The sequence below is a fragment of the Mytilus trossulus genome, chromosome 9 (genome assembly GCF_036588685.1).
Source record: "Mytilus trossulus isolate FHL-02 chromosome 9, PNRI_Mtr1.1.1.hap1, whole genome shotgun sequence".
Taxonomy (NCBI): domain Eukaryota; kingdom Metazoa; phylum Mollusca; class Bivalvia; order Mytilida; family Mytilidae; genus Mytilus; species Mytilus trossulus.
The window spans coordinates 23,893,222-23,917,946 of record NC_086381.1 but is presented as its reverse complement, the minus strand read 5'-3'; the positions used below and the strand labels follow the sequence as shown (position 1 = coordinate 23,917,946).

At 30.3% G+C, this 24,725-nt stretch overlaps 2 protein-coding genes across 2 annotated transcripts; both read right to left on the bottom strand.

Annotated features, from left to right (window-relative positions):
- Positions 1 to 978: 978 nt before the first annotated feature.
- LOC134685345 (uncharacterized) lies at positions 979 to 8,216 on the bottom strand. Its single transcript, XM_063545035.1, has 3 exons — positions 7,984 to 8,216; positions 5,986 to 6,381; positions 979 to 1,496 (listed from the first exon to the last, which is right to left on the bottom strand). Exons 1-3 carry the CDS (start codon positions 8,163 to 8,165, stop codon positions 1,433 to 1,435), a joined length of 642 nt encoding a protein of 213 aa, XP_063401105.1. The 5' UTR covers positions 8,166 to 8,216; the 3' UTR covers positions 979 to 1,432.
- Positions 7,984 to 22,255, bottom strand: LOC134685344 (serine/threonine-protein phosphatase 6 regulatory ankyrin repeat subunit C-like). The gene is made up of 6 exons (XM_063545034.1): positions 22,017 to 22,255; positions 19,298 to 19,639; positions 17,599 to 17,949; positions 15,251 to 15,490; positions 10,811 to 11,116; positions 7,984 to 8,277 (listed from the first exon to the last, which is right to left on the bottom strand). Exons 1-6 carry the CDS (start codon positions 22,162 to 22,164, stop codon positions 8,216 to 8,218), a joined length of 1,449 nt encoding a protein of 482 aa, XP_063401104.1. The 5' UTR covers positions 22,165 to 22,255; the 3' UTR covers positions 7,984 to 8,215.
- Positions 22,256 to 24,725: the final 2,470 nt, after the last annotated feature.

Below are 24,725 nucleotides of genomic sequence, written 5' to 3'. Positions count from 1 at the left end.
AATACTTAGACTTGTCCGGATGGATCTAATCAAAATCATAAATCAATCTAGTATTTTCACAAATATATCTTCCCCAAATAAACCCTGTTCGATCATTATTTACTGAAAGGGATATATAGTACAACCGCTCTGCAATACAGCTAGCCCATTTATGTAGATGTTTAGTTATCCATTATAAATAAAATCGTACGAGGCACAATAGAAAAAAGGTTTCTCTCTAAATATCATAGTCTTCATGATGATAGGCAAAAAGAAAAGAAAACGTTTACCCCTATGTTATAAATCTAGCCATGCAAGCCATGTTGGTAGGCGGAATCATCTGACACATTTTTATTACTAGATACCTTCATGATGATTGTGGCAAAGATTGATTAAATTTGTCCCAGTAGTTTCTGAGGACTAGATTACAACATTTATATTGTTAAAAATTGACAACGAAGGGCCATTACTTGACATGTTGGTCATTATGACTTATATATAGATCTAACTTTGCTGAACAATGTTTCTGTTTACAGTTTAGCTCTGCCTATTGTAATATTCCAGATATTTACCAGGAACTACAATATGTTGGGCCAGCTGAGCTTAAAAGTTGAAGGACCAAAGTTGTCAATGAACCTCTTTATGAGTTATTGCCCTTTAAAGACACAATTAATTCATTATGTTTGCTTATATCTAAAAATCTTCTTTTCTGATACCTTGTCGTTTCTTCATTCGCCCGTCACTGATGAGTCTTTTTTTATTTGTACACAAAACGTGCGTCTAGCGCAAATACAAAATTTCGATCCTGGGATCTATGATGTGTAACTAGTATCATACTCGAAAATTGAAACAACGAATATAAATGAATCCACAATAGAGTACTACTGTTACATGTATCGCAAGTGATAAAGTTAGAGAAAATTTAAAATACAAAACGACAATGATATATTTATTATCCAATTGTAGTAAAATTTTACGAATTCCAAATCTTTATTCGGTTCTACTGCTAGTACAGTTCTACGACTAGAACAATTCTACTATAAGAACTCATTTGAACAGTTCTTTAGCTAGAATTGAGTTCGTCAGTTCTATCCACTGAAAGGTTTCAAAAAATCTTTGTAGTAAATATAAATCAAAAGAATGAAATATATTTAAATAAGAAATTATCATCACAGCACGGTTTTTACCTTTAGAACTGTTCTACAATCCTGACAGGTTTTGTCAGTTTTACGGCTAATATATAATTGAACTGAAACATGCGAGTTAGTATCTCTTAGTGGTAGATAGACAAAATCTCTCTAATGCAATTAACTACATTAATAATACATGTTTAAGTACGAATAAATGTGAAAAGTCAAAAATAATAACGACAATAAAGATTTACATGAAAGATGAGTTTTTACAAAATAGTAAGGTAGAAAATTCGCATTACAGTCATTGGTGGCATATTTTGTTACCAATCTAGATCTGAATCAAAGGAATCATCGTCTCTATCATAAACAAACATGTAATCCATACTGAAAAAAAACATTACATTTCCATTTAATTCATTTAATCTTTATTTTAAATAGTACAGTACACAGAATACCTATTAGAATACACATTTTCCGTTTATTTATCCGCTCTATACAATTTCGGATTTGTAGATTTATTTTTTTCATCTCTCCACTGCTCTAGTTTGTACGGCCTGAAAGAAATACTCTACCATTTTCAGTTTGAATCGGGTTTTGACTTTATTAAGTGTTTATTACAACAGATAATAAAAACTTTCATTTGATTATGAATATTTACAGTAACTTACAATCTTACTACCACTGGGTCGATGCATCTGCTGGTGGACTGTTAGTCCCCGAGGGTATGATCAGCCCAGTAGCCATTACTTCGGTACTGGCATGAACCTACGAATTGTTTGTGTTATTAAAACTTGCTGTTACAAATTGTTAGAAGTTATTATAAATTAAGGAATGTATCCCCCTCATGCAAAGCTCTGATTCCTTTCACGGATTTGGCTATACATTTGAACCTTTTGGATTATAGCTCTTCATCTTTTATATACAATTTGGATTTCAAATATTTTGGCCACGAGCACAACTGAAGAGACCTTTTTTGTCGACAAATTGCGCATCTGGTGCGGAAAAATTAGTACCTTTAATGTTATTACATATATTGAATAGAATAATTATAAGACTATAATGAATTAACTTAAATATTTACCTGTTAAGGTAGCACAATACAAAGATTTGTTCACTTTCAACTTTAAACCTTTTATATGCTGTTACTTTCTTATGACGGCATATATATTAATAAAAGAGGTACATGTATATAAAGATAGATAAAAGATTAATCTTTTAAATGAATACAATATTTTTGTTATGCAACCATTATGTAATCAATTGTTTTGCAATTAATGGCAAAATCGTGATCACTTTACTTCAATGAATTTAGATCTGGCATCCCTATAACTTCACAAGAGTTGTTAACGTTATATTAATCAACACAGCAGGAGCTACACAAGGGTGTCTCAAATTATCGCTATCGTATTCCATTATCTCATCAATCTGAAATAAGGGTATACATCCTTACCACATTAAAGTAGAGATTGTTCGATAAGTTGTAAAGTTCGATCCATACATTCTATCAAAAACCTGAGACACCCTTTTGTAGATAATGGCTATAGTATCAACCTTCTCAAGGTATTCATGAAGAAGATAATTTCATCTGAAAGTGGAATTTTCTTGTATCTTTTTTAAAACATTCAAAATCATAATTGATTACATAATTGTTGTTTAATACTAATATGACATAAGTCTGAAAGGATAATCTGTTAGCTATCCAAAAATGCCATTTTTATAAATGTTCAAGCATTTTTGTTAAAAGCATGATTGCATTTAGTTAACCTTTGTTGACTATTTGATTTTTAGTGGGAGGGGTGTTTTCCTTATGGACTGTTTATTCTACATTATATAGTCCGAAGTATGACTTATTTATCAATCGTGATAATTAGTTTCATTTCTTGTGCATAATCATATATCATATATACGTATTTTTTGTTGTAAAAGGTAACTTAGGCAAACGCGTGAGTAAATGAAATCATGATACCGATATATTTATAGCGTAGAAATGTGCATGTTTTATCTGACCACTCGGTTGATATAAACACATAAAATGAATTAAAAAGTATAAACGTAAAAACAGTGAATTAATAATAAAAAGCGAAAACTGATATATTGGAACTAAATCATTTTTTAAAATGGCCATCTTTTATGATTGCCATTTAAAAACACATCAGAAGTCCTCAGAGAATGATATTCATTGTCATTTGTGATGAATATGTACATTGTACCATGTGCCGTGTGACTATATAAGAATCCTTCTGCAGCAAGTGCTTAACTAATAAAATGTGAATGTCAAAGTGAACACTGGTCATTACCATAAAGGCAGTACAGCTCACTTATTGTATGATACTTTTACCTTCAATAGATAATAGAAAATATTTGAGCAAATGATTTACTTATGACATTACTTTAATATGATACTCATTAAATCTGCAATCAAGGTTTGTTAAATAAACAATATGAACAAAATGATTTATCCTGTAATCACCCTATTGTAAATGACAATGATTCATATTTTATGAACTAAAATTTCAAGTACGAGGTGTAAATTTCAGAATAAAACAATATACATTGTATGAACATTGTCGAAAAATATAAATACTTCATTTACACCCGCTAATAAACAGGAGAAAACCCCGCCGGGCATCGTTTTTCGTCGTGTTTCGAAATGGCATTCACATACATATCAATAATTTTGACAATATACATATACATGTATTGTATATTTTTTTAAAGGAACTATGACTTTGAAGCTCTACATATTTTGTCTTAAACAATTCAAGATTATTCAGGATGGCCGCCATTCAATATGGCAAAAATTTTCAAAAAAATTGTTCAACAAGATAATCGGCATAAGCACTGTCATTCTATTCACCTGGGCTCACGGTCATAAAACTTTCGAGCATGATTTTTGTACTCAGACTCGAAATTCAACCAATCAAATGGCTGGATTTCATGTTTCGAGCATGATTTTTGTGCTCCAAGCACTGAGCAAAGTTGTATGCCTTCAAGGCCAGGTATCATGTCAATTTTCATGATTTTTGTAATGACTTTATAGAAATCAAACGTCCCCCATATTTAAAATGATCGCATCTCCCGCCATTTTTGTCTTTCAGAGTGGGTCCATAGCTGGAAAATGTTGTCCATGACATTTACTATAACTGTGCAAAATTTCATGCTTTTACCACAATCTGAGCAATTTTGCCAAAAAACTGCACACATCGAATGGACTATATATTCAATAGCATTTTTTAATATTTTGCCAAAATGTAGTTTATATCATTCTTTTTAAAAAATAATAATAAAAAGAATGGGTTACGGGGCTTATTTTCACGCTACACGGTGTTCAAAACTGACAGATTTTGTAAAGACAATATCAACCAAAACCAAGGAGTAAACAAAGACTTACAAAACCGAGGAGTCAGCAAAGACTCACAAAATTAAAGGACATTTATATCAACAGTTATAAATAATAATTAAGAAACAACACAAACTCCACTAAAAACCGGGAGTGAATTCAGGTACTCCGGAAGGGTAAGCATTTCCTCACCGTATACGGCACCCGTCGTGTTATTTCTTTGTTCAGTTCGGTACTGATTGAAGGTTATTATGACTAAGGAAGAATATCAGATATGATTTCTGACACACTTTTGTCATAATGGCCAATTACCTCATGATGGCGACCGTAAAATTTCTTGAGTGATGACCTTAATTTGATTGATGCACAGCCCTGTCTTATCAACTTTTGAGAAAGCAGTATTCCTCGTTCAACAAAATCAACGTACTTTGAGCTAACTTTAGAGTAACGTATCAAATGAGACACATATACTCCATTTGCTGGTGCCCCTGGGATGTTGCTACACGAAATGGAAAGTTGACTATAGGAAAATTAAAATCATCGCGCTTGTCATAAATTTTGGTTTTCAACCTACCATCAGTAGTCATTTCGAGAAAAAGGTATAAATATGAAGCATATTTATCTGTGTCGATTATGCATGGAAAATCCAATTTTCTGCTATGAAGCGTAAACTACACCATATAATTTTGAGACAACATATGAGAAGATAGCTTTTATGCTTTCAGTTAAGAAAGATAAAGGTTTCCTTTTTTTTTTGTAAAATACAACCATGAATATGTTAAAACATGTCATTTTCTATATTGAAATATTCTAACACATGAATTTACTACTACTCTCAAAATTTGCACATTTTATTAAATTTTGTTTTCTGGTATTTCAAAATCCAAGATGTAGGAAGACATCCTATCTACCCTAAGTCTAAGGTTTTACGCTAAAATACTTTTTAACCAAATAAAGATAACCAATTGGAATACCTCTGAATTCTTATTTCAGCATAAGTGAAAAACAAACATGATCGATATTTCAATGCTTGGTTAATGATGCAAAACTATAAAAGAATGGCGAAATACATCAAATGGATATTAAAAGTTAATGTCAAACAAACCACACACGTTAAAAAAACGAAAATCGAAAAAAAAGTCAGGAAACAGTATACAGAACATTACATTAATAAACACTGAGCAACACTACCCAAACTCCGGGGTATTTGCAGGTATTCAAGAAGGTTAAGCAGGATTTTCTCCCACATGTGACACACGTCGTGTTGCTTTATTGGTGTACTATTCAATATTGATCGGGAGATCTCGTAACAAAACTTTTTTTGCAATTACGTAACTCTGAAAAGATTTATACGAAAACAAATACTTTCTTACCAGAATTGTCGATAATAAAGTGAGAATGATTTTTTTGGTAAAGATATGTTATGCATCTTACGAGAATGATCTTGTTCGGATAGACAAACAGCGATTGGATATATGCAGTACGAGTTTTGTTGTATTTTTTTTTTTTTTTAAATATACGAAAAAAACTTACTTTTTTATCACAATACTTTCGATGTCGTTCATAAATTCCTTCAAAGATAAGAAAAATTTGATTTTTGGTGGAAGCGGAAGTGCTGAAATCTTTGTTTCAATCTCAGAACCATTTGACACCATTAGGAGTTGAGATCGAATTGATTTTCTGCATATATTTGTTAAGGATTTTGGACCCGTATCAATGTTTTCCAGGTATGATTGAAATTCTGCTTTTCTTTCTTCATATTCATTCTGTTTGTAGACTCTTATATTTCTAAGATCTAACTTTGAGACATCAAAATCATCAAACCATTCTTCTTGTTTAACATCCCATCCACTTCGTAGTAAATATTCAGCAGTTTTGAAGAGTCCATTACTTATAAACATGAATAAGACTGAGCGATTTGTATTTTGTCTGAAAGGTAATTAGCCACAATATGATAAATATTTGCTTATACTTGAAAAGACGCATTCAAAGTCCGTAATGGATCTTTGAACATATATCGTTTATTTTATCTTATTATATCTAAATGTACTTCTCAATTATAATTATCTATCATGCAACAAAAAGCTTCTAATTAAGGGTCATGAAACTTTATAAAGGTTTGAAAAAAAACTTTTACCCCAGATTGTATCTTCGTTTAAAAAAAACCAAGTTTATTTATAAGTTAAATACGGAAACATGAAAACAAATGCTGGAAACTGCTATTTGCACATAAATAAGCTTCTGTTCAAATATTATAAATTTCTAGGACAAAATTAATGATGACTGAAAATTTTATCCTTAAACCGAGTTCTAACTGTATAAAAAGTCCATTTATCAGTAAAATACTACGGGGACATGACAATTCATTATTTTGAACATTGTGCTCTGAATTCTTTCTTTCGGTCATAAAGAACCTTCTGTCCAAATTTTCATTTAATTTTTTAAAGTTTGACCAAACTTATGACAACTAAAAGACTGTAAACTCACCATTGATAAGTGAATACGGACAAATGAAGATAATATTTTCTATCGCTCTAGCTATAGGTCACAAAGAAGCTTCTGTCCAAATTGCATAAAATTCCATGTAGATAAACAAACTAATTAATCTTTAAAAAACGTCAATCACAAACTGAACCTTAATGTTGCCGCCACTGATGTCGGTGCGAAATAGGTTCGACATTAATAAGTTGCAATTTGTTAAACTCAAAAGATGTATAAATGGCATGAACACAACTCAAATAAAAACACTAGACACATGCACAGATATAAGATGACTGGCAGCTACTGATTAATGAAGAAAAATTAATTACAACTTATAAAGATACAATGTTCTCCCAGACTAATGTATCAATCAATACACATCTTTATGGATTTAGTATTTAAACAATACATTCAGTCTTTGAACACACGACCTTGAGTAATGTCAAAATATTAGTAAACAGTCTTGACAAAATGTAAGGTTATGCGCTCTCATAACTGTAAATATATGTCAATATATCGTTAGTTATGTTTTAATTTTACAAAGTAAATGTTTAAATCGATACAAACAAGAATTAAAGATGTCACTACGGGGGTAATTTAATAGCCTTTTAGATTAGTTTATTCAAAGGATCGAAATATTTGTTTTGTATGTGCGATATTGATTTATATTTTTATTGTCAAGATTAACGTTTTAGCAAGCAGAATTGTTAAAACAATTCTGAAGTAAGACTAAAACACATATATACAGAGTCAAAGCGGTTCACGAATGTATTTTTTTCCGGAAAATAATTTCTGTAGTAATCTGTATAATCTGTATACACAATATTGTAACATGTAAATCTAACCATTTATTATTATTATTAATTTACTGAACAATCTCCCTGTTTGTTCAGTAAAACTAACGCTTCAGGGATGCCCTGTCAAATGCTGTAGACATGGTATTAATTATAACAGCAATAGTGCAATAAATCAGATTTTAGATAAAAAAAAAAGAAAAAAAAAAAGACTAAAACACCATGTAGATAGTCAGTAATGAAGTATTATACTTACAGCTGTATTGGTCGAGAGGACAGTTTTTTGTTTTTTGGTGGTGCGATTGGATCAATTGTAGCAGGACATAAATCTGCACCTCCACAAACTAGTAGATTCAACAGCGACATGTCTACCGTTAAAAAGCTGCATTGTTCGCCCTTTACCTTGTTCCCCTTGAGATCGTATATGTCGTTAATCATACTCTGTACTAAAATATCAAGAGGTCTTTCCCCATTTATTGATGCTGCATTTAAATTAGATCCATATTTTTTACGAGCAGTGCTGTTATTGTATATCTATCATCGAAATTGTCTATAAATACAGATATGTTTTTTAAGATTAATATGTTTACAAAATTTCAAATAATAAAACGTCTGTTAATTGTATTGCACAAACATTCAAAACAGTATTAGAGCACAAATCACAACATCAATTAATATACTTTGTACGATATTTCTATTTGCCGAAGTTTTGAACATAAATAAGACATGCCAGTTGATATCTTAATTGACAGAATTTCGCCATGAATGACCACAACACAGGTTGCTAAACGGAAGAGAGAATACATGTATCTAGACAACAATTTGGATAAGAAATTGAAAACAAACGTATGCACCATATTGAATATATGAGAAGAAGTAGTTTCCCTTCTAATAATTGTAGACTTGTCGTTATATTCGGGATTCGATAATTCCAAGTCCATTCTAATGAAGATATTAATTTGTTTTATCTATATATTTCAATATCAAGAACATATAACTTCGGTTACTTATATGCACTTATTTTCCAGATGTCGGAAATCTTTATAGAATGAAATATCATTTTACAATACGCACGATACTTGATATAGGTCAAGAGTCCTACGATTGATACCAATTGTAATTAGACCAGATCTAGAGTCAACAATGCAACATTTAACACGATGAAGCCATTTCCTTGATATTGTTTGTACTCTTTTTCACCCATTTATATTAAGTTAATTTCGATATTGTATTGACTTTCCAAGTCAAACTCCTTCAAATAAACGTTATAAGAACAAAAAATTCTGACGTGTGTTAATGTCAAAATTCTATACACAAAAATACCTCACTATTTGGGAGGACTTAAAGAGATGTTCTGTGAAAACATATATAAAGTATATAAAATAGTAGACAGTATATTTGAAACCGAATCCACTTTTGGATAGTGTTCGGGGGAAATAAGTTTTATTTGTACAACATATACCAAAATCAAAGGTACTGCCATTGGCATAGGGTTGAGTCATCCTTCCTTAAAAATCTTTTAAAGGGTTTTGTAGAAGATTGACACTAAAACAGATGAAGAATAATCAGTTCTAAACCAGTTAGAAAGGGTTTTCTTCGAGGAATGCTTCATTCTTTTATTAGTTTCAATAGCAGAAATGCACGTATTTTAAATTATTTACTACGCTTTATCGTATTTATTACACAAATAAGTACAGAACTGTTGTTTTGTTACACAAAATGTTTAAATGATCAAATGAGAAAATAACTGTATTCTTAAAAAAAATCCAACTAGAACTTGAATTTTACAATTTGTTACTACATGTGATCGAGGAGAAACACATATTTTGTAATGCTTCAAAAGAGATACATACACGTATCCTTTACAAAGTAAGATCATTTAAAAAATATATTGAATTGTACATACATGTATACAATAACAAAAGAAACAATCTGCAAGTCAAACTATAACACAAAAGTTGAAATGAACAATGTGAAAATGTGTGGTGACAATGGATGTTGAATCCGCGAAACATGATAACCGTATAATTAGAGCCTGTAACTTTACAATATTCCAAATATAGTAACAAATTTACGAATGTTCAAATATGGGATACACTACATAACCTGTCCAGGATGCATTGAACACTTCATTGGACAAACGAGAAATAGCCTTTGTTAAAACTTGAATCCACTAACAACAAAACAATATCAAATTATACATCATGTTTGATGTTTACTCTATTTTATGTATTTAAAAAAAGTAAAATCACAAAACTACTGAACTCAGAGGAAAATCAAATCGCAAAGTTCCTAATCTCATGGCATATTTGATGTTCATTATTTCTTTACATACCATATGATAAGTAACTTATAGAAAACATAAAGAAGGTGACATAACTATTGCAGTTAACACTACCTGTAAAGCAACGGATAAAGGATCGAATCAACATGATCCGATAAAACTTGACCAGTATGTGTTACCAATGTTATTTTAACTGATCTGGCGGAGTTTACGTTTTAACTTGCAAGTAAGGTCAGACTATTCGATGATGTGTGTGATAAGGATGAAGGAAGTTATAATTATAATTGATTTCTAACCACATGTAAAGCGTGTTAATTTAAAGTGTGAACAGCATTTTTTATGTCATTTCGAATGGACAGTAAACAACTACAGCCATTTTTTATAATCGAATTCTTAATTCCATTTTAAACCGAAATAAACGATAAAAAATGATGACGTCACGGTCACATGACAAAATTATGTATGTGAGCTGACAAACAAAACAACGTCAGCCAATAAGAAGATGTGTAACATCCAAAATAAAATTATTTAAAAATGTCTTCACTTGAGGAAGCAGATAAACAATATTTGATCTCACTGCGAATTGCTGACACAGTACCTACATGACATTAGAATACATAATAAGAGAGGAAATGATTCAGTTCGTACGGTTAAATAAATCAGCAGCAAGCAACACGATGAATCGTTTTGGAAACTTTCTGTATAGACTGTCAGTATCATTTTCTTGACACAATTCTATAATATAAATACTAATACTTTAAAGACCATTTGAGTAATTTAGATTGACATCTTCACTAACCTATATCACAGGCATAATGTAAAGCCGTTTTCTTCATAACATCCGAATAATTAACATCAGCCCCATGCTTGAGAAACTCTTCAACAATATCACTGTTTCTTTTTTCAACAAGTTCAATAAGATTTGACGATTTTGCCTTGCGTTTGTTTGGATCAGCTCCTTTCTGCAGCACGGAGATCATAAAAGAAATCCAAGATTTTCTATTTTCAAACTTTCTACAAATATTCATTGCATTTTGCAGACAGTATCCACTCTTTGGGTCCGCTCCGCTCGCCAGTAGAATTCGTCCTATGTCTATAGTTTTTCCTGTGTAGATAAAAAATTTGAAATATAACTATTGACGATATTAAATTACAGGTATAACATAGTTATATGCCGTTGTAAAACTGTGGATAATAAAATTGTCAATTAATCAGGCATTGTTTATCACCAGTCCAGTAGTCAGCACTTTTGTGCTGACATGAATTATTATCGATATGGTTATATTATAAATTAACTGTTAACAAAAAATTTGAAGTTTGTTTTAATACTAAGGCTTTTCTACCGTGGGCATAAATTACTTTAGCTGCATTTGGCAAAACTTTTAGAAATTTTTGTCCTCAATGCTCTTCAACTTCGTACTTTATTTGGCATTTTTTAACCGTTTTGGATTCGAGCGTCACTGATGAGTTTTTTTTTAGACGAAACGCGCATCTGGCGTATTCGCAAAATTAAGCCCTGGTATCTATGATGATTTTATTTAATGCGGGAAATTTGCTCCTTTTTTTTTTTTTTTTTAAAGTTGTCAATAGTGCCTTCAATTTTGAGGATACACCATATATCGTCAAAAAGTATGCATTCTTTATCAACACATAAGGAATGACTGTGATATTCTTTCTGTCTATGAAGAAATAACATAAAAAAAATGTGGTGCACACTGAATTACTCGCGTAAGAAGACGTGTTAAATCCACGATTAAATTATTCGTTACTGTGTTGAATGAATTTTCATCAAATATATTGTTCAACATAATGTTTTGATAACTAATAACAGTACCAAAACACACTTTTAAATATATTGTTATCAAGCAAATATCAATAGTAATAAAACAAGACACAATTATATTGTTTTCTGTCAGTAATTTCTGTCCGGGTTTTGTAGATGTTTGTGATATTACTTACATTTAAAAGAATATGAGATTTGTCATACGATTTACTACGATTGCAATTAAAACCCGATCCGGCATCTTTATTAAAAGTTATAAAATTCAAAATAAATTCTTCTTTAAAGAATTAGTTAATATCTATTTTGAAAGACGCGTCCTTTTTTTAATTTTTTTTTAAACGAATTTATTTACTTTGACAGACAAATAGTATCGAACACAAGTTTCGCCAACTTATGAAAACTTCTTATTTACATAATATTCCAATTGCAATTATACCTAGCATGCACTATTCAGTTTAAAGGTTTAAGTAGATGAAACTTTTGCACTTAGTCTAAAATAAAGCCTGCCATAGCCAACATATACAAAAGAGAGACTTGAGAAATTACAAAGCCAAAACAAAAAGAATTGAAAATTAGAAACATTATTAAAAAGAATACATTTTTGTGTAATAATTAATTTTAAGTTATAACAACTGTATAACAAAAAGACAAACATTATCACCAATAACATATTCTATAAAAAGTATTCCATCAGTCGTTACTTAAAAAGTTATATATTCTAGTGTTTTTTAAACGGTATAAAAAAGAAGATGTGGTATGATGGCCAATGAGACAACTATCCACCAAAGACCAAAATGACACAGACATTAACAACTATAGGTCACCGTACGGCCTTCAACAATGAAAAGAGTCCATACCGCTTTAGAAACCACTTACAAATGGAGGTAATTAAAACGAATTTCACCTTTTTATCAATGTTTGAAATGTCATTACACTATTTAATATATCATACTTTGTCATGTTAGAAAAATGGTATTGTAATCATTTGTTCAAAAGAAAAAAAAGACATGTTTGCATATATATCAGTAAAAGCTTCACATTTTGCCTGATTGGCGATAGCTGATAATATAAAAAAAAAAAGATTTAAATGGCATCATCCATCTTTAAAGGGGCACTAGCTACGAAATGCATAACAATTAACGTATGATTTGTTTTTGTTAATCAATAATAAAAATGAAATATTGAAATAATAATTCGCTTTTAGCAGCCAAAATGGTTCAATTTTGTCACATTAAGTTAAATAATATTGATTACAGACTTGGGGTAATTGTAGTTGTAATCGTTAATCAGCTGTAATTGATAACATTTTTTCAAGTATTCATTGCAATCATTAATCAGCCAAAAATCTGATTACATGTTATCTAATTTTATCAATTACTTTTCAAAATACCCTGTAATCCTGATTACTTTGTGATAACATTCTGATCACAATGATTTTTTAAGCTGTGTTAATGGTCAAGAAGTAAACTTTTTTGTTATTCATATTTAATAAATATTAAACATGTTGATAAATAGTTGGTTTACTTTATAAAGCATGCTTATTGATTTGAATACTTCAGTAACAAAAACTGTTACAGTATTGAAAAGTCATCACTATTCTAAGAAGAGACATATAAATACAATCATGTGTCTTTGGCCTTAGTTAAAGATATTGTGCATATATTGACAATTTGAAGATGTACATACATATATTTGAAAAGTATAGTCTAGTTATACTTCTCTTTAACCCTGAATAATTATTATCTTTTGTTAATATTTTGATTTTTGTCAACTTTGAATTGACAGGTAGATAACCAATTAATGTTTGTTTTAATTGAATTTACCATTTGAGTATAGCTGTAGGTTAATATAAATGATCATGATGATAAAAGATTAATGAGACATTCAAAATTTCTCTTATTAACACAAACTAGATCAAAAGTTGGAAAAATATCTTGTTTAAAAATCTTGTATGTGTTTGGACTTGACATGTAAAATGCAATGAAGTTAAGTACATGCATTTTGATTACAATTTAATTACACAATTCTTTAAAAATTTTACATATATTTTTACTGGTTACTTTATATCATCCATATTTTAACTTCCATAAACTGCACCTTGAAACACATACAAAGTCTGGAAGAGGTTAGAAGACAAATAGCAAACTCTTAATAAAGCTTTATTCAATTGAAGTCAAAATAATTCAGAGATCAATAATGATGAAGTGTAATGGGTCAAACTAGTGACACAATTTTCATGTATGTAGTGAACTTGTATGGTTTATTAAATAAAATAATATCAAGGTTTAACGATATCATTTTATAATATATCAAACCTAATCATTTCTAAAAATGCTATAGTTATATTAAACTTTTATTCATGCATATCATTCAAAACGTTTTTTTAATTCATTGTAATCAGATGTAATCATGATTACTTTGCCAATGTAATCATTAATTTAATCAGACACTTTCAAAAATGATGTAATCGTTAATTCAATTTATTCGTACAAATGACAAAGTAAATGTAATTTAATCAATTACATTGAAAGTATTGGACCCATCTCTGATTGATAATGACTTTTTCACTTGCAAGTGAAACAGTCGACCTCATTAAATCCGTATTCATGTGAACTTCAATTTAACCCCTAAACTAGAGATGGACAACACATGTTTTGTACGTGTACTCTTTATTTAAAGGAAAGGAATGTCAACATTGAAAGTGACACAAAGTTAAATCATTTGATGACTGATTCGAGCCACTAAAAATCTTTCTTCTACATGTAAAAACGACGAGAAACATATGTATTTTAATCTATAAAATAAAATCAAACGGACCTATAAGAATTCAAATGCACGTGTTGGCTTAATCTATTTATATCTAATCATTAGTATATTTATGTTTACATCGCTTATATGGTCATCGGATGTCAACTCGATATTTAATTAGATGGAGTCTAGACTACAATACACACGAAACGAAAATACATATTATTGACTCTATGCTCTGTAAACTGTTTATTTCACACTTTTGATAGTTTGGGTAAAGGTTTAACACTTTTGTAAATAAAATAATAAAATTTGAGTCAAAACGGTGACCATGAATTTGACAGCTAGTGCCCCTTTAAGCCATGATATTAATATTAATGGATGAACAAAACAAACATACATAAAATGTAAAAATGTCAAACATAGGGGTACAGTAGTCAACATTGTGTCATAATCACATAATAAAAACAACAAATATGTGAACAAAGAAAAACAAAGAGGCAAATAGACAAAGTAAAAATGAAAAAGGACAAAATTCAAAATATACAGCTTTAACAGACGAATTACTTGTAGAAATGATGTTTTGGATATCTCATTTCATTCAAGAGGTCAAAAGTGACATTAACATAAGATTTGCATAAAATGATTTCAGGTTTAAACGAAATCGTGAAATTTACTTTGAATTGAAATGATAAAGTTGTCACTTACCAAACGAACAGAATAAACTCAATACTGTTTCTTCTGATTTGTCACAAATATTGAGATCAGCGCCATGATTTAAAACAGCATTGAAAATATCATTAAATAAATAAATATCTGATTCATTTCTGTCATAGATCTCCATATACGTATCAACCATATGGAACATTGCAGACTTTCCCTCGCTATCAATCAAATTAACTTTGATACCCTTTTCAAGCAGCAGATGTGTCAGACAATGATCGTTTTCTGAAAGAAAAAACCCAATGATTTCATTCTCAGTTATATATAAGTTAGCATAGTATTATTAATAATTGCATATGACTTTATTTAATGACCACATTTTACGAAACAATATTACAATATGTTATTCACTTTTTAATAGTCAAAAGGTCACTCAAGGTTTTAAAATAAAATCATGTAGAGTTTCAAAAGCCATGAGGCATATTTGTTAAGATTCGAAATTCTTGAAAAAATCAATTTTCGATTACTAAAGCTTTAAAAGTGTGCGAGATACATAAGTGATTGTGTGTTATCTCGGTTAACTGCTAAATTTCCTCCTGTTTTGTGAACCAACCAATCATGGTTTCGATTTCTATAATGCATTTGGTACTATAAGGTGGGAGTGATGAGTATAGATGTATTTGAAACACATCAAGATGCACATTAATTATTCTCAACTTTCAATAATAATGTGTTCTCTCATAGACTAGAAGGCATACTGCCTACATAAGCAATAAATTCTTTGATTTCCGGCAAAAATATATTTTTTTTCTTTTTTGTCTTTCAGCTTTATTTTTGATGTTTCCGACTCAAGATTTTCGAGATTTTTAACGACGCCCATTCAACTCCAACTTCTTGACTTTTTTATTTCTATATTATGCTTTTGACATTTTCTTTTAATACATAGATTCTTGCTTGTTACTGTGTATCTCTCTCTATCTGTTATAATATCCTAGATAATGTATTTCTATCTATTATAATATTCTAGATATTAAGCAAAACTGCACATTTTATTAGGTCACCTGCCCGAAGGGCCAAGTGAGCTTTTTTCATAACTTTGCGTCCGTCGTCCGTCGTTGTCGTCTTCCTTCGTCCGTCGTCCGTCGTCATCGCCGTCGTCATCGTCGTCGTCCGTCGTCCTTAACATTTACAAAATTCTTATCCTCTGAAACTACTGGGCTAAATTTAATCAAAACTTGGCTACAATCATCATTCGGATATCTAGTTTTGAAAATGTGTCCAGTGACCCGGCTTACGAATCAAGATGGCCGCCATGGCTAAAAATAGAACACATGGGTATAATGTACATTTTGGCTTATATCTCTGAAACCAAAGAATCAAGTATCTGCAATGAAATTTTCAGATAAATCAGAGAACCCGTTGTTGGGTTGCTGCCCTTAAATTTGATATTTTAAGAAAATGTTGTCGTTTCTGTTTGTTATCTTGAATATTATTATAGACAGAGATAAAACATTTTAAAATAGCAATGATATACAGCAAAGTAAGAGCCACAAACAAGTCAACTTGACCTTGTCTATTGATCCCTTAAGGAGAAATAGTCGTTAAAAATTTTAACAATTTACATAAATTTTGTAAATGTTTGTAAATATTTACAACATATTTTCCACTGTTACTTATGGGCCAATTTAATTACTGATAGGTAATTGTAAGCAGGAATATTGTTCAATAAAGTAAGATCTACAAACACAACACCAACACCAAAACACAATTTTGTCATAAAATCAGCCGTGTCCTTTGTTTAGAATGCACATAGACAAAGGTGCACAACGCAGGCTCTTTAGAGCCTTTAGTTAAAATTACTAATTCAGGGACAGCTTTTAATGTCTAATGCGTCTGAAAATTTCAGAGATATAAGCCATACACTACAATTAACCACTATGATATAATTTTAGCCATTCCGACCATCTTGGTTAATGGGAGGGTTCATCGGACACATTTTTTAACTATATACCCTAAGAATATTTAAGCGATGGTGGCCATCTTGGTTGATGAGCAGGGTCATTGAATATATTTTTTTTTAACTAAGTACCGTAAGATTCATTAATAGATTAACCCTTTATAACATTGTATTTTCTCTATCATGTAGAGCCTTCTCAATTATCAAGATTCTTCATTCTTTATTGAAATATTTTTTGTAAATTGAAAAAGATTGTCATGGCCCATATTCAAGGTTATAAGTGACCATAATCCTTTTGCCAAATAGTAGGCCATTTGTTCCATAATCAATACTTTCTACCCCATTTGTTTACCAATAACTGTTTTAACTTTTAGTTGTTTGATTTGAAAATATTCACAGCATTCTTTCTCTATTTGTTATATATTGATATTTTTACCTTTTTTATCATGACACATAAAAATCACATGGAGTCCCGACATTCCACGGTTATTTGTAGCGTTAACATTTGCACCAGCTTCTAATAGAAGGGTAGAAGTTTTGATATCCTTTGCTTCTAAAGCAGACAACAAAGGTACATGATGCGTAGAGTGATCATTAGGATCGGCACCATTTCTAAGTAATACTTCTACCAACTGAGCCGTTATCGAAGAAAAGTCAACTTTGATATTTTGCAGTTTTCTTAAAACAGTTGCTAGGTACAGTGGCGATTCTCCTTTAAAATTCAAAGACAGTGTTGAGTTTTGACTTTCTAGAAGCATTGGTATAATTTCACATACATTCTCCTTGGCTGGAAAATAGAAATACAAATTAAACCAATCCCGTAAGTGTTTCAAGTCAACACAGAGAGTTAATTCAGTTTAACTTTGTAATGTTTGTTACCATTGTAATATTAATATTATGGATTATGCACTTTGCTGTTATCAAGTTGAATATCAATGGTGGACTGCATGGATTGGTTTGAATGTCTATGATTTATTTACAAGTTTAACAAAATACCAAGAATCTGATAAATATTGGAAGCTACGTGTTTGCTTCTTTTCTTTATTGGTATCAATCACAAAATTCAATTTATTCCATAACAACTGTTAGTAACGTTAAAAAAAAATAGAATGACGAGTTAACTTGATTTATCGGAAAACATGATCAAGAGATCTTTCAAATGCACATTTATTACAATTTATTTCTACATGTAGCTGTCAATCACTTACTTGTCATTATGTTTTGTTTTCTCTATGAAAGTTTGAACAACTATTTAATGTTCATTCAATATATTGAGAATATTTATAAAGAAAACAAAATAGAACTTCAGGATCTGCTCACCCTTCTGGAACACCTGAGATCACCCCTTGTTTTTGTTGGGGTTCGCATTGCTTATTCTTTAGTTCTCTTTGTTGTGTCATGTGTACTATTGTTTGTCTGTTTGTCCTTGTCATTTTTAGCCATTGCGTTGTCAGTTTATTTTCGATTTTTGAGTTTGACTATTCCTATGATATCCTTCGTCACTCTTTTAATGGAATTAATTGATTCAAAAATTCAAATGACACGAACAAATCAAATCGATACATGTATTTGGTTACTGTTATGGTGGTTATTAAGTTTCTTACACTAACTCTTTTAACGGCAAAAAAATCATTAAAAATGTAAAATCGTGGTATATGTAATTATAAATTATATATTTTTTTGATTTTCCGATTCCTTCGCTGTTTAAAGTTGAAATCGAAAAGGGAACATTTCTTTAATTGATCAAACATAATATATAAGGGCAACAACTCTTCGTTGTGTCAAAAGTCAGTAATATTATTGGTGAAAAGCATCATTAGGTACGAATTTGACACACCAGCTACACATTCCTCACAATACAACACAAAAATTTCATTGTTAATTGTCGTAGGAAGATGGTCTATTTTTTATATATATATATTGTCTGCAAAATATTTTGACAAGACTTAATGAAATTCAGCATTCTTGCTCACTTTATACCAACGTTGCTGTCACAGGTTAATTATCGTTATGAGGTCAAAGAGTATATACACATTAAATTGTCGAAAAAATACACATAATTATCAGCAAGAGACATATCATATGTTAATTTGATGTTTTTTCTGAATTCAGCCTGTAAATATTAGTTTACTTACGATTTTTCAGACACATATGTACCGCTGTATCCCCTACTTGATTTTTTTCAACTATTTTGTTCTTGCACAATTGTAAGAGTACTTCTAAAGTCTTTAATGAACCATTCTTTGCAGCTATATGCAATGGCCCATTTCCGTCTTGATCTTTCCCAAAATATGCTCCATGTCTAACAAGGAATGAAGCTATATTTGTTTTTATTTCTTCTCGGTTCATATCATCATCGCAACGTGTTTCTTCAGACAACAACGATAATAGTATTGAGCGTTCTGCCAAATCAATACTTTTAATAGAATTTCCTGTATCCCCAAAGAGTTTCAGAAATTCCAATGCATCATCTAAAGCTATAACAGAGTAAACAATTATTCTAATCTAATTTCTGACAATTTGAGTCTCGAGAGAAATGGAACGTTTACTTAAATTCCAAACTGGTGCAAAAAGCAATACAGTAGCTTTTTGATTTTTAAGAAGTTTTCAATGACCACATCAGAAGATTCTTTCAATGTACCTAGTTTTGATAATAAAACATGAATAAGAATGACATGGGCTAGTAAATGTATAGCTATAGCTTATTCGGTAGTTAAAGTATTTGCAAAGAACGTAACCGACACTATGCCAATCGATCTGTCCAAATTAGTCTGCTGATGAATGCTTGCGAATTTGCGTCTGGAACTATTTGCATAATATTAATGTCTAATTGATAAATTTTGAAATTATTAATAAATCAAAGGTTGCTTTTTTTATATATATTTTAGGTTAAATACATCTTATAATCAAATACAACTGTTTAGGGGTTGACCGACTTACACATTTCAATATAAAACTTGTGGTACGAGCTATGATTGATTTTAAAGTGACAAAACTACTTTTTAACAAAAACATATAGATCGAAGAGCTTCTAACATGATACAAGCATCAGAAATTTTCTTTATGATATTATGTTATAGAATAGTTTTACCACAACATTTGCAAATGAGGTGAACTTACCTCGTGGTTAAAATTAACTGCAGTTTAACAGACTTGAAAAAGTCTTTAAATAACATTCACGCCATTACTGATATACGAGCACATTTGAAAGTTATCAAATACGATGTCGTTTAAATTGACTTAAATGGGTACTTTCCAGTATTGACTTTTGAACCGAGTCGTAGGTGTTTACAATTGATAATAGCCCTTTTTAATTGTGTTTTGTTTTTTTACATAACATGTCTTACATTATTTAGTCTTGTTAACGATTATAATACCCCACAGTGTATATGTTACATTGTAGCGGCAAAAATTCAATTTTGAGTATTTGTCTCCAAAGACTAACAATACCATGGTCATTGAAAATTTTTGAAAGACAACCTGTTATATATTCATGAAATAAAAAGAAAGTTGTGCATTTTCTGTTCTTTTCAAAAAATATTTTATTAAACAAATTTTGTTTTGATTTTACCTTTTTTTCTCAAAAATCAAAACATGCTATCGTTATTAAGTGTATACATCAGCATACTCAGACAATCACAAGCAGATTTTTATTGTAGCTACAAAGAAGTTCCAATAATTGCCAAAATCATCCAAAACCAGTTTATAGTGGACAGTTACATTTTAATGAATTTTATGTTTCTAAATGTGAGTATATCCAAACAATCCACCAAAACCAAAAACTGGAATTTTTCACATTTTTTCCGTTTCCATGATTATAAGAGAGGGACGAAAGATACCAAAGGGACAGTCAAACTCATAAATCTAAAACAAACTGACAACGCCATGGCTAAAAATGAAAAAGACAAACAGAAAAACAATAGTACACATGACACAGCATAGAAAACTAAAGAATACACAACACGAACCCCACCAAAACTAGGTGTGATCTCAGGTGTATAAAAGTCATTATTTATGTTCTTTAACTCTAGACCTACTGTAACCCGAAATATTGTGTTGTTCCTTATTAAAGTTAACAATCATAAAGATTGTTTCCATTGTCTCTAAAAAAAATACCCGACAAAAATCATTAGAAGAATAATAATACCAAAGAAACAGAGGAATAGCAATGTATAACCCGACATTGTCGATCGGGTGACATAACTAGAATTTCGCAACTCTAAAATCTTATTTACTTTTCCTGATGCAGAAACTTAAAAATATGCAATGCACCCCAACAAAATGCCAATTGAACGAATGTTTGAAATGTATTTCACATACACTTCGAACCATGTTTTAGCTTTCCACGCTTAAGTTGCAACGTTATGATTTGGCTTCTCTAATGCTAAATCATACATCATCTGCCAACCTTCACATTTTGATTTTCTTCTCTAAATTTATTTTCTTAATTTGATTTATCAATTATAGTTGTTATCAATGCATTTTATTTTATTTTCAAAACAAATCTTTCGAATGTACGCACGGATAATTGTAATATTGAGGTTAAAATTATCTATCCTTTTTTTATGTTTACTGTCTATTCATACGTTGCTACTCATTCATATATTAATCGCCTAACAATAAATACGGGTATTAGTGCATGGTGTTTACGGTTACCGGTTCACTAGTTTTTCAAATTACATCAAAGAAACATTTACAAATTTATACGTGTTTTATGTTATTTGATCTCTGGGGAAAATCAAGTTGTGTCATTAGGAATAATACTTCCTCTTCTTATTTTATTATATTTATTTTAGTTTTCGATAAAGGTGTCACTACGGAATATTTTGATAAACGTTTAGAAAAATAACATACCATTATGTGTGAAGCACTGTATCACATGTTCTTCGTCTCTGTCTAACTTTAAGTTTGCACCAGCTATAACTAAATTCTCGATAGCTTCGTTATCATCTTGTGTATTTACTGTTTCTTTTATCCCTTCAACAAAATCCTGTTCGTCCATGTTTCTTATAAAAATAAGGAGATGTAGTACATTCCTTTTAAAAAACGTTTTAATATGGCTGAATATTGTATTGATAACAAATCGAAAATGCACTTACTTTATTTACCGGAAGAGTACTTTTGTGATATATGATATTATGTTATTTTTAACTTTCAACTTTTAACTTGTACATGTATTTACTGCAAATTTGAAAAAAAAATAATACACATTATCGTTATCATTAAGTAGTAATAGTTCTACAGAGATGAGCAACAATTGCAAGTATTACATTGAAGAAATAAAATTAAATAATGTAATTACTACACCGCAAAATTTTTGAAAAAACTAATAAGCTGAGCCGCTGGAATAGGTCACTATTTCATGCCCAATAATATATATATATGAAAGGGTAAGAAAGTCAGATTTAAAAGTATATGAAAAAGTTGATATGTTTGCTTGCTTGATTATATCATAAGTATCTGAAACTAATCAGATGCCAGTATTTATGTTTGATGCAGTCGCAGATGCATCAGTTATTTGTCAAACTAATCAATCTATTTTTATCGCAATATACTATTTTTAATGATGCCAGTTTAAACCACCATTTTTACATTTGGAAATGCATGTACGAAGTCATGAATATGACAGTAATAATTCATTCGTTGATGTGTTTTGGAATTTGATTTTTCACTTTGATAAGGGACTTTTCGTTTTGAATTTTCCGCGGAGTTCAATTTTTTTTGCGATTTTACTTATGACATTTGCATCTGATTAACATACAAAGCTTTGTATACATGAAATATGATAACAATTATTAAAAGAAATAAAAAAGTGTCATCGTATTTTAAGAGGGAACGGCAACGTTTAAACAATATGTTATATACACCTGGATGATAATTTTAATCCATGTATGTTTTAAAATTGAATTTATGGTATTAACTTTGTTTTCATTTTCTGTATCTGATGTTTAGTTTGCTGTAAAAAGTACTTTTATAAAATTTCGGTATAGAAGACAAGACACAGCTTGAATAACTTTTTCAGTACAACTCTTATGATGCGTCACTCTAGTCTTTATTCTGCCTGAAAGGTAAGATAAAAACACACATTTGGTTTTAAACCATAGAAGGAATAAAAAGTATTTGGTAAAACGCAAATTGTACACATTTTAAAACCATGTCATTTTACATTGTTTTCAATGGAGGTTGTGCAATACTTTTCTTTTTAGTATAGTTTGAAACTGAGGGTCAATGTTTTACATAATTATATATATATATATATATACTAGTATATGATTGGTATTTAATCATTATCACAACGGTTATTTTTGAATCTCTAGAAACAAATTAGTGGATCAAGTTCCAAAAGCTTTATAAAGTTTGCATGACAGTCTACATAAAACTAGTAGAAACATTCGTTTTAGATTTGCAAATAAACTGCCCGATGCTCAGGTAGGACCTATTTTGATGTACTCTTCAGCACTTTTGGATTAAAAATAAGATGAATATTAAGAAAAAGCCTTTAAATATTTTTGAAAGAAATTTTGTAATGTATAAGGAACTTAAAATTAAACTTTTTGAATATCATTGAACTCCAATGATACCGAAAAGTCATCACAGGAAAAATATTATTCCATATTTAAGACCTGTATTACGAAATACACAAACTTGAATTGTTAGAAAATTTAATTTACGTTACACTGTATGTTTGATAACTTTGCACTTAATACACAATGTTACAAATCGAGACATTGAGAAGGATTAATAAGTGACATTTCATTTTTGAAACAGATAAACGCCAATGTGAATTGATTCGTTTCAATAAATACAAACAATTCATGAGTATATCCAGTTTTCACTATAAAGTGTCAATATGTATTATAATTTCTTTGTGGAATTGAAAATAAACAATCAACACATATTATTTTCCCCAATTACAAATGGTTTAGTTATATCTAAAGGATAAGTAGGCCTTTAAAAGCATTTTAACATGTACAGAAAGTATGATATTGCAAACAAAAAAAAGTATTTATATAAATATTCAGCGATCGTTTTCTATCTTCTATTGGGGGATACGAAAGTCATTTACCAAATGAAGGCAGGCAATACTGGGTCAAAAGGCGTCAACATATAAGTTAACGATTGAAAAATATAATAATATAGAGGAAAACAAACACACACAGAACAAAACAAAATAAGCAATTAATCTTTTGAAGAACAAGGATTATCGGTTGCTCCGGTAAAGTTATCAGTTTTTGCTCGATATACGTCATCATCCATGTTACTCCTACTTAGATATGCTTCATCTGTCCCAAGTCAGGAATCTAATGTTCAGTAGTTGTCGTTTGTTGCTGTGGTTAATATGTGTTTCTCGTTTTTCGTTTTTTTGTTTTATATAGATTAAACCGTTGGTTGTACCGTGTGAATGGTTTTACACTTAGTGTAGCAATTTGTTGCCCCTTATAACTTGCTGTCCGATGTGGAAGCTCGAATATAAAAAAAATTAAAAAAGGTAAAATAAAGATCGAAGTTGAAGAGAATTGATGAAGACCAATACTTTTTGGCAAATGCACCTTTGTTTATTCA